The 12,321-nt window shown below is 33.5% G+C and overlaps 1 protein-coding gene across 1 annotated transcript; it reads left to right on the forward strand.

Moving 5' to 3' along the window:
- The first annotated feature begins 1,124 nt into the window (after positions 1–1,124).
- On the forward strand, positions 1,125–2,702 carry LOC131065498 (phospholipase A1-Igamma1, chloroplastic-like). The gene has a single exon (XM_059219082.1). It carries the CDS (start codon positions 1,125–1,127, stop codon positions 2,700–2,702), a length of 1,578 nt encoding a protein of 525 aa, XP_059075065.1.
- The last annotated feature ends 9,619 nt before the right edge of the window (positions 2,703–12,321 follow it).

Consider the following 12,321-nt stretch of genomic DNA (forward strand, 5'->3'; position numbering starts at 1 on the left):
GGAAAGTTGAGGTTAAAACTATTGTCAAGAAAGACATGGAGTTTACTAGGCCTAGTGTTCGAACCCATAGATAAAAACAACAACATATGAATGGTGACAAGCATGACCAAGAACCTCGTAATTTCTATATTAATCTATGTATAGAAGATATTGAAACAATTGAAACTTTGGAAAAAGTGCAATTCCCTGTATTGTTTTCTCCTTATTTTATCTTTTTACATTGTAAATGTTATATTTTGAATCAATTTGTATACATTTGACATCTTACTATATACAAAATTCCTTCTAAAAACTTATTATTTATACTTACAGAAATTAAATATGAACATTTACTAAGACAATTCTTTACCACCAAAGAAATGTACTTCATAATACAATTATCTAAATGCAAAAATTAGAATAATCACAGAATAAAAATGGAGAGTTGCAACCTCACTCTAAATGACTATGGAAGATGAAGGCTTTGAGGGGACACTGCAATGATTAAGATGAAAGTTATTAGAATACATTCAACGCACGCAATGAATATATCCTTTTTTTTTCCCACACACAGCCTAGATTGGCTAATACCTTATACTCGGAAAAAGCTTTCCATTATTTTAGCATCAAAATGCACGAACCTGCACATGATATAAGGACCAGAGAACAATTTGGATCTCTCTAAATTACTCCACTCCTTAAAAAATGCGAAAAGCACAAACATTAAGTAAATCTTACCAAATTTTTTGTTTCGCACGAATCCACCTGCCAACCTCAGACAAATCGAACTAAGACAGTTAGCAAGCAGTCGAATCATTCCAACCGTCAAGAGCAGTGTTGAATAGATAGCTCTAATAAATAATTATTTGACTGCAATATAAATTTGAGTTGATGACCCAACAAAGATAAAGAATACAACTTTTTTAGCTGACGTCGTGCTTTAACAACTTTAACCAGAACTCCATTCACATTGATGAAGTATAAACCTACGTGTGGTTGTGGTTGACGTTTGACAAAGTAATCAACGAGCTGCGCCCTGCACCGTTTCTTATGTATATATATGCCAGTCCTCTTTATGTTTAAGAGCATAATCAGGCTATGCTCTGTGAGAATATAAAATTATCTGGTGGCCAATTAACAGAGCAATGATTCAATCGGCATATACTCTCGAGACCCACGTGCCTCTCCTCGTTAGGACTTCCAGAGTTGCCTCTTCTTCTTCCTCAAATTTTCCTCTAAACACATCTTTGAAAGCCCGGATAGCAGACCAAGATGCAGAGTTGTTGGGGACAAGGAAGAAGAGGCGGAACAGTATTCAGACAAGAGCTGAGCTTCGTGTGAATCCACTGCTGCAGACGGAAAGCCCGACTCTTGTCGAATTGCAGAGATTACCGAAGTGGTCGGAAGTGGTACAGAGAAACAGCCCAACAGCTTCTCCGAAAGAGAGTTTAGGTGAGGAGTGGAGAAAATACCAGGGCTCGAATAACTGGGAGGGACTTCTGGAGCCTTTAAGCCCGAAGCTCAGGCGAGAGATTCTGAAATACGGGGAATTCGCCCAGGCGACCTACGACGCCTTCGACTTCGATCCGCACTCCAAATACTGTGGCAGTTGCAGATACAACCGGCAAAGAATGCTGGAGAAACTGCACCTCCACAACAGTGGTTACCGGGTCAGCAAGTATCTTTACGCCATGTCTGACGTGCACATGCCCAAGTTCTTCGGGCGGTCGGATTCCATGGACCTGTGGAGCAAGGACTCCAATTGGATGGGCTACGTGGCAGTGAGCACCGATGAAGACGAGATCAAGCGTCTTGGGAGGCGTGACATAATGGTTGCATGGCGTGGCACTGTTACTCAACTGGAATGGATGGAGAATCTGCGTGATATTCTTCACCCAATCGGTGACCTCGGCTGTTCCGAGTGCACCGCTATTAAGGTGGAGCGTGGGTTTCTCAGTATTTATACTTCTAAAAATTACGCCACCCGTTATAACAAGCACAGCGCCTCAGAACAAGTGATGGACGAGATACGCCGCTTGGTGGCGCTCTACACGGAGCTCGGCGAAGAGGTGAGCATTAGTATCTGTGGGCATAGCCTCGGTGGTGCCCTAGCGCTTCTTAACGCCTTTGAAATAGCCGCTAAAGGAGTAAATGTGCATGCAAATGATCCGACTCGAAAAGTTCCCGTTACCGTCTTCTCGTTCGGGGCTCCACGGGTGGGCAACGGTGCTTTCAAGGAGACATTGGAGGAGCTCGGTGTGAAGGTTCTACGTGTTGTGGGTAGGCAAGACGTGGTACCCAAAATGCCCGGCATTTTGTTCAACGAAGGAATGGAGAAATATGAGAAACTGATCGGGGATGTGTTGGAATTTTGCCCTTGGACATACAAACATGTTGGGGTTGAACTGGTATTGGACCTCAAGAAATCTCCGTTTTTGAAGAATAATCCTGATTTGGCTGGGTGCCATAATTTGGAGGTTTACTTGCATTTGCTGGATGGATTTGAAAGCTCGTCTGCAATGTTTCGAGCTAAAGCTCGACGTGATGCGGCGTTGGTTAACAAGGCCTCTGATATGCTGTGCAAAGAGTTGATAGTGCCGGCCAATTGGTATCAGATGGAAAATAAAGGACTGGTGCGCAATGGGTATGGAAGGTGGGTGCAACCTGAGCGAGATGTCGATCATGTGCCCTCTCCACATGGCTGGGGGCTCTTCTCTGGTTGACTTTGCATACTAAGGAACCAAGTTATATAAAAAGTAATATAAAGATAATATTGTAGGTTTTTAATTTTTTTTAATAAATTCAATTGTTTTATAATTTGTTAAATATTATATTTATTATCATTTTTTAGTTCATTGTTAAGAACTAGAAATATTTAAATTTAAAATTAAGTTTTAAAAAATAATCTTTCTAGTATTATATATAGTTTAAAATATATTAATTTTTTTTTTTACATATTGAAGAATTCAGTCTTGAAAATTAGAGTCTTGAAAATAAAAAAAATTAAAAAAAAATTGATAGAAATATAAGATATCTAATACAATATTTGATATAGTGTATGACTACATACATGATATTTTTAATTGAAACCTTGTAAATTAAGTATCATAATGATATAAAAACCTAAGTTATATAATTTTTTTTAAAACAAAGTTAATATTCTTTTATAATTTGTTCTTATTATATGTATTATCAAATTTTTAGGTTTACTGTTTTGATTAGATTAAACTAAGAGAGGCCCGAACCATTACATAACCTTTAAAGCGAAGAAACCAAGGGTCTCACAAGGAGTGAGAGCCCCAAACTAGAGAATCAATTGACAAAAAGGAACAAAACCAAGTTGACAACCAAAGCCAAACACCAAAAAGCAAGACGAAGACTATAGGAAAAGTGGTCCATCTGGTGGGGGTCTTCTCAATTTTCCAATCCGGGCTCATCACTTTCACTTTCTTAGAGAAGGAGAGCCTCTTGTTCAAAGCTTTTCCTGAAGAAACAACAGGGGGTTTCGGTGTAGCTTTCACCCTCGACACCAACAACTCCATCGCTGTAGCAGGAGATCAATCTAAATATTGTTTCTTTTTAGCATGCCTTCTGTCAATTTCATCTTGAATGGCCTGGAGAGTCACAAAGTTCTTCTTTGACAATTTGTTGTTCTGGGCCATCATCTCGTCCATCTTCCATTTTTAGATTTATTGTTGAAGACTAAAATAACTTCTAAAACAAATTAGACCTATACATATATTAAAAAAAATGTGAAAATTTTGAATTAAGCTTTCAATTTTTTAGTAAACTAACTATTCACTATTAAAAATATTTTAAAATTTCTATTACAAATAAATTACATAATGGAGAATTTATTTAGTGAAGGTGTTATTTAAAAAAGAATGTTGACCAAAACAAAAGTAAATAAAGTAAGATTATATAAACATGATATGTTCAATAGAAACCTTGAAAATCAACTCATCAAGCCACTTGTAGGAATATGTTGTCTAGAATGTTTTGATTAATACAAGCGAGTTAAGCTCGTATCATTACATAATCGCAAAGCGGCACCAAGAACACATGAGGGATGCATAACTGGCAAAAAGGCCCCCCACCAAAACACAACAAAAACCCAATAGGATGAACATAGAACCAATAACTAAACTAAAAACCTAGTAGACAAAAAAGAACCAGGACCACCAAAACACGAAACAACCACCTAGCACAGACACAAAGTGATGGTCTACTATGTGGGGGTACCCTTTTCCTACCAATTATGACATAAACTAAGAAATTTATCAAAAAAGGAAGCTTTTTTACTCAATCTAGGCTTAGAACCAAAGGAGGCCAACGCAAATTTAGGGGTGGATTTGACCATCAAAGTGATGGGTTAGAGCTAGTGGCCTAAGAGTCCATGTGTCTTCTCATTTTTTCCTTTCTCCTTTCCATCCTTTCATTGATAGACTATAGGGAGGCATTATGCTGCTAGCAACATCCCTGCAAGCACTGTTGACCTCCTCAATTTTCTTTTTAAGGGCCTCTGAGTTTTCTTGATCTTTTTTAGCTTGTACTTACTGCCTGCATTCCCAATCTTGGATTCCATGCCAATAATCTTTTTTCCCACCATTTCCCATTGCCCCATAATTCCCCTAAGATCATTGATAGTTTTTCATACTCTGTCGTCATCCAACTCTTTAACCCAAGTGTTGCTTTTAGCCTCAGCTTCGACCTCTACCTCCAGCCGATTGATCTTCTTGATGGCCACATTCATTTGCATAGGGAACACTTTTATCAAATCTTCTTATCTTTGGATGCCATTGTGCAAGTCCTTCATAATTTTTTCTAGAGCCGAAGTAGTACCTTGAAATTTGGAGTGATCAGCGAAGGTAGGGTTAAGAGGGGGAGGGCTAGGGTTTCCTCCATTTTTACTAGGGGACTAGTGCGATCCCAAAGTATCTAAATCCTTTGAGGGTTGCTTGATTCAAATCTAGAATCAACAACAACCTCGTTAACTATATCATGTTGCAACTCAAACTAGACACCCACATCCTGATCCTTTTTGGTAGCAACAATGGCCTTAAATTTGGCCATACTAGCAAAACTTTTTCTAGTGGGAATTTTAACACTAGAGGAAGGAATGATCTATTCCCCATAATTAGAGGGGGTAACAATAAGATTGGGATCATAGGTAGACCTAGCCGCAATAGAAGGGACTCCACTAGAGGGAGACAAAGTTAGGTGGAAGTTTTACAATATCTGGATGAGACCTTTGTGGAGTGGGGGTTTTCCCTTTTCAATGGCTTTGCAAACAGACCGAGAGAAAGAAAACATAATCTAGAAAGGGAAATCCATTCTAAGCCCATACCAGAGATGATTCGGCATGGGAAAAATCTGCATATGGAACCTTCTTTTCCTGTCATCCAAGGTGAACTATTTCATTATGAGCAGAGCCACATCCTTCTGAATTCCGGGGGTATCCTCCTTGTTGTAACCACTTTCAAGCTTGGGAACTCCTTCATCTAGTTGGAAAAACTAATTGTAATTCTATTTTGGATTTTTGGGAAAGGAGACACCATCAAGGGCTAGCCTTGTCACGTTCACAATAGCCTCTGCCGAAGCCACAAAAGTAACATCGCCAATCTTCACGTTCCCATTGTCCCAAGCATTAATGAAATCAACATAGAGCTTAGGGTCATGACCAGTCATCCCTTCAACATAATTATCTAGGTTCCCCTTGATCGCCTTGTCCCACAACTCCCCATTATTCTTAAAATCAGAGCAACTGTTGGGTTTAGTCTAAATCAAATTATCCCCCATATTCACAAAATAGAAAACTGGGTTGAGGAAGTGACAAGCTTGGGAAATACAGTGGTAGGAAGTACCATTAATAATTTTTTAATTCTCACCAACTTAACAAGAAAAGAGTGAAAAGGACGAGAAAGGAAAGTACAAAAAGACTAACTTTGGGATTATACATCATTAACTAACGAGTGCTTCAAGATCATGGCATGAGGCTCCATCGAAATTTCGTGCAAGTGGAGCCAAATTTTGAAATCATTAACATACATGCCTGTCCCCACCAACTTGTCCACCACATAGTTGACTTCACGTCTCACATGGTAGAAGCTAATGTTTTCTAAGTAAGAAAAGGAGATCAAGACACTTGGTGATAAGAGAGTTGGATTTCCAATCCAGTTTAGCTGCCCTTTTAAGCATCATAATGGTATTTCTTGAGTCACCTTCAATAATTAAGCACTTGAGACCCTTTTACCTAACCACGATCAGCTCATGATAAATAGCTACCACTTCAGCCATGCTTGAAGTTTGGATTCTAAGATTTCCACACATAGGCAAGGATAAGGTTGCCACATGAGTCTCTAATAACTCCACCCCCTTTTTCCCAACCCAGGTTGCCCCTAGATGACTTGTAAAAATTCAATTTCAATCAACTGGTATCAGGTGTGGGGGGTATGTTGTCTAGAATGTTCAACATGAAGGTTGCCAATATTATTTGTGCTAATGATTGTGTTGATAATGCATGAAAACTTGTATTACAATAAGCTTTGTTTGATAAAACTAACATCCATAAATTGATGATAAACAATTTTTTTCTCTATATTTCCTATTAGATGGTGAAATTTTATTTTAATAATCTTATAGTCTCATGATATTTGTTCTACTCTTTCATCTTAGGGGGAGCTACTCACTAATCCTATAATTTTGTAAAATTATCTTCCAAATGGCGAATCTCCTTACATATGACTTTGAACTTGCCTTTGTATGTATTTAAGTCATACTCTATTAATATATGATATGATCCTATCATTTATTCACTCACCTTAACAAACTATGTATTTAATAGTTTCAGCAATTTGATTATACTCCTAATTTTTCAAATAAATATATGAATATAAGAATAAAAAATAATATAATAATTAAGTATGTTATTTAATTTATTTAGTATAAAAAAACTAAAAGAAGAGTTGCAAAATATATTACTAATTTAGATTTCGATAATTCATTATAAATAAATTACTTAATTCATATATAGATATTCAAAACCATAAAAAAATACAATAATTAATTTTAAAAAACTACAATATTTAAAAAAATACAAATCTAAACCTGTGTATGATAAATTTTGAACCTATTCTAAATCATTAATTAGCCCAGCCACAAGCCTAGAATCTACAAATTCATTCAACAAAACCAATGGATCTCTCTAAAATGCATGAAAATAGACAATATCGTGCATCATTCAATTGACAAGCTTGAGTCCATTTTTCTCCTATCCTTCATAATCTTGTGAATTTGATTCATATGCCCTCAATAGTAAGCACTAGCACAAGATGACATAAAGAAATGGAGATTGGTTGATTGATAATACAAGTGAGATGATGAAATGACGACAAAAGCTTCTAAGCAGAATTTAGCATAATGGATATAGGCTCAAATTATGGATGTTGAAATGAGAGAAGAAGACCACTTTTTAGAAGTCTCAGATAGAATCAATGGCTGAGATTAATAGGTGAGAAAATGAAGGAAGGGTTGAGACTAAGAGGTGATAGGAGTTTTCGATGCGAAGAAGAGTAAAAGTGAGACACTTGGCACATGACTTTGAGTTTAGATTTTGGAAGAAGAGGATAGTGAATTAACAAAATAAATAAAAATATTTATTTAATCAATGGAGGGAGAATATAGAGTTATAAGTATTTAATATTATAGAAAAAAATGATGATGAATTATTAAATAAAAAAAATATTTATTAAATTAATAGTGGAAGTTAATGAATTAATTAAATAAATACAAATATTTATTTCATTAATAGTCGAATAATGGTATAATAATTAAAAAAATAATAAATATTTATTTAATTAGGTTAGGACATTTTTAGGTGTCTACATTTTGCCACTCTTTGAAACAATGCAATTTATCATATTATTTTAAAGAAGATTAAAACATAGTGGCTAGGAAAGGGATACAGATTAAAAGCACAATGCCCTCATCATGGGAAGGATGGGGAAAGATGATGAATTAATAGGATGATGCCCCCTCGAGAGGACATTATGTTCTCACATACCATTTGCAAAGATAGAAGACACTTTAAAACAAGTTAGAATGTTCTCATTCACACTAGACTCATAGGTCCTCAATGACCATAGATAATCATGTCTTTGGACAGGTCATAACATTATTAAAGAAACATTCCACAAACATAGCAAACAAATGATCATGCTCCACCATAGCTCCTCCATTCTAGGACATCCTTGAGTAGCATATGAAACATGCCATTAAGATCAAATCAAGTAAAAGATAAGACTCACTAGACCTAACAAACCATTTAGATCTTGCTAAAGTTAAGTATTTTTTGGTAGTATAATAATGATGGTGTCTAGCTTTAGGAATGAAGCATCTCATATAAAACAAGTGTTTGGTTTTGAGTATGCAACAACTTATATAAGACAAATGATAGATCAAGAGGATAATGTCTAGTTTCAGGAATGAAACATCTTGTATAAGACGAAAGGTTTGGTTTTGAGGATGTAACAAACTATATAAGACAAACGATAGTTGATAAATATTGCTAATATTCATTAAACAATTTATCAGTTACGTTGTAGGCTATTGATATGTAGGGAATGAGTTAGATATATTCATTTGTCCACACTTTGAAAATCTATTTTTTTTTGTCAAACAACTACTTTAACACTACAAATTTACATATTGTCCACAAATTTACCCTACAAATTATCTTATTATTGTATATGTTGACCATGCTATAAAACATTTTCATGAGTGATTTGATGCATCATATTACTAAGTTATATTTGACACTTTATGAGTTGAGCCTTATATTTTGGTCAATTTTTTGTTCAAAGAAAATTTTCAAAGGTTTGGTTATCTAATGTGGGATTTTCACAATGTAAATGATGAAATGTGTACTATGTAATGTTTTGGCTTATTAAATGTTCATTAGAGGTTATTTCTTTCAAGTGCAAATGTACCCAATACCATAAAAATGAGTCTAGATGTTAACTTTCAATTAGTTTAAAAAAATAGATAACACTCAATCCTCAACTCTGAATTGAAGGAGGCCGATAATTCATTTAAATAACATTTATTCTCTTGATCAAAAATTCACATTCTCTATGTATTACTCTTATATAATCCATAAATTGTTTATTATTAAGACTTATATTTCCTAAATTATCTAATGTTAACCAAGAAGAGGTCAAATCCTAATGTATTGCAACTGGTTCTCCCGAATGGAACATGGGTGTTAGGGATGTATGTCGATTCAATCATTGGATTGTAAGAAAGGGTTTGTGCAGCGGTCATTCTTTTAAAACATAAAGAGTAGTGGTATTTATAGAGGAAACTGTGCAGAGTGATGCGCATTGATGTCAGGCAAACGCATTTTCTGTCGCAAAGATAATGCAAGACAATGTCAAACCTTAACCGTTTGTAAGAGTATACTTTGGCAGCATGAATGGAGTTATATTCTTTGCCTTCTTATTTCCCTTTTTCTTTTCAACTAAATAGTTGTTTATTCAACAGTGCTTTCGACGTGTTAGAGTGGTGATCGTCGAATGTCAAATGTGATTGTCTGTGTTTTGATTCTCTTGGGGTTTATAGTGAACCTCATGCCGGCAGTAGGGAAAGGTTTATAGCTTTCTAAGAATTCTATTTTTATATTCAATAAATATGCAATAGGCTTTCTAACAATTCTATTTTTATATTCAATAAATATGCAATTGTATTTATAAGAAGTTTAAATATTTGATGTTTAGAAAAGGAATTAATTTCAACTTCCACAACATTCAGTAATTTTTAAAAGATTCATAGTCATTTGACCATGGATTTTTAAAATTTTTAAGAGACTCCATTCCATACTTCACAATGAACCTCTATTATGCCAAAAATATGGTGTAAAATTAGTGTTTCATTTTCTAATTTAATTTTTCTATGTCAATAGATGGTTTACTAGTATTAATACAAGAAGAAAAACTAATTGATTCCTTCAATTCGATTGCATAATATATATAAAGAACTTTTGTAGTAAAATAATTAAGATATAATATACAATTCAACTACTTGTGTGTATGCATCCAAGACATTTGGTTGGAGGGTATGTGGAGACAACAAGAGAGACCTTAGAATCCATTAGCCATATTCTCTTGCAAGTTTCATTCAATACGATTTCACCTTGAAAAGAAGCATTTATGTGTTAAACTTTGCAAAAAAAATACCATTAAATGTAGCTATCTTGCAATACATGTTGATCTACTTTTAGTATAATAAGATTTTTAATACCTATCCTTGCCTACACATTTTTCATAGATTTATTTTTAAACTTGTTCCAAATGTCTAATTAAAACACTTTGCTTCCTACAAAGCACCTATGTAGTCCTAGTTAGGGACAAAATCTCTATTCTTCTTTTATTTTTTCCTACTATATAGCTTAAATGAGATGCTTAACAAATATTTTATTATTATTTCAATATTTATTTGAAAATTTATGAATAGATTTAAATAATTTAGTACATTAAAATAATTTAGGAATAGGATCATATCATATACCAACCAACTATTGATTAGAGGGACTTGAAAGTGATATTAAAATAATATGTAAGAATGTTCACTATATGGAAGATCATTTTACAAAATGGTAGGATTAGAATGGAAGGTCATTGATATCACAATATTATTGGAATGGAATCTCACCATGTAGGGACTGAGCTAGAGATATCTATTGGTCCTTAGCTTTGGGATCTAAATTTTATCAAGTAATTATTCAACACTACAAATTTATACAATTTCCACAAAATTAACCCAACAAATTATCTTATTATTGTATATATTGCCCATTCTATAACACATTTCCAAGAGTGATTTGACATATCATAAATCTATGGTCTTACCAAGTTATATTTAGCACTCTATGAGGTGGGTCATATAGGTTGGTCAGAGTTTTCTTCCAAAAAAATATGGAAGTCTAGTTATCTAATGTAGGATTTTCATAATGTAAATTATAAATTGAGTGTAATGTTTAATATTTGACTCATAATTTTTTTAAAGGATTATATCTTTCAAGTGTAAAATCTTAATACCATAAAAAATGAGGTTAGATGTTAACTTTCAATAAATTTGACAAAATAGATGCATCTCGATATTCAACTCTGAATTGAAGGAGTTTGATATTTTATTTACATTATTATCCTCTCGACCAAAAATTTGCAATACATTGCTTTATATATTACCATTGTATAATCTTAAAGTTGTTGATTATGACATGCATTTCCTAAATCATCCAATTGTAGTGAAGAAGAGCTGAAATCTTAATGTTTGGTCCTATTGTGAGACATTAATTAAAACAATAATGATGGAAATAACATCACATGCTATAATCAACTTTAAAATTACATTTATACTAAAACTCAATTTGAGAGATTAAAAAGTAAGATCAAAGCGATTTTATTATGTTCAAATTTTGTATAATAATTAAACAAGTGTTAGGATCATATTATGTATAAGCTACCAATAATTTTGAGGGATTAAAAAGTAAGATCAAAGTAATATGTAAAGGGATTTACTATTTGGAAAAATATTTTTCAAAATGATAAGATTAACAATTAGTTTTTTCCAAGAGGGAGGAGCACAACTAATATAATGAGATTATAAGACTATTAGAGTGAAAGTTCTTCATGTAATGAAGAATCAAAGATAGTTATAGATCCTTACTTGATGGACGTTAAATTTTGAAATAATTTTTTTTTTTTGGATTAAACAGTGTGCATTTTTAGATAGACATTTTAGATCATTCTAAGCGATCTATCATTAGGAAGAGGAAAAAAGAATGTTAAGTTTGTCGAACAAAGATTATACTATGAATTTATAATATGCATTGTCCATACAATTATCATCACAAATAATATCGTTATCAACCATGCCAATCAAACATGTTAGATAATGCAATTTCACAATTGAATTAATGAGTTGAATTTCAAGATTTTTATTAAATCTATCACATGAATCATCTTACTTAATATCTAACATTCAACTAGGTATCTTATACTTTGATCAATTTTTTTCATTTAAAAATAACTTATAAGAATATAAATTTTAAAATACATTGAACAAATTAAATGTTTGAATTACAAATAATTTATTAAAAAAATGAATTTTCTAAAATCAATTATACGAAAAAATAGATGAATATTATTTTGAGAAATAAATACCTTCGTTGCATAATAATAAATCTAAAAAATCAACCACCAATAATTATCCTTCCCCCAAAAAATCTGAACAATAAAATTGATATTAATTGTGTGTAAGCAATTGGGCCCTTATGACCCAAAA

The sequence above is a fragment of the Cryptomeria japonica genome, chromosome 4 (genome assembly GCF_030272615.1).
Source record: "Cryptomeria japonica chromosome 4, Sugi_1.0, whole genome shotgun sequence".
Lineage (NCBI taxonomy): Eukaryota > Viridiplantae > Streptophyta > Pinopsida > Cupressales > Cupressaceae > Cryptomeria > Cryptomeria japonica.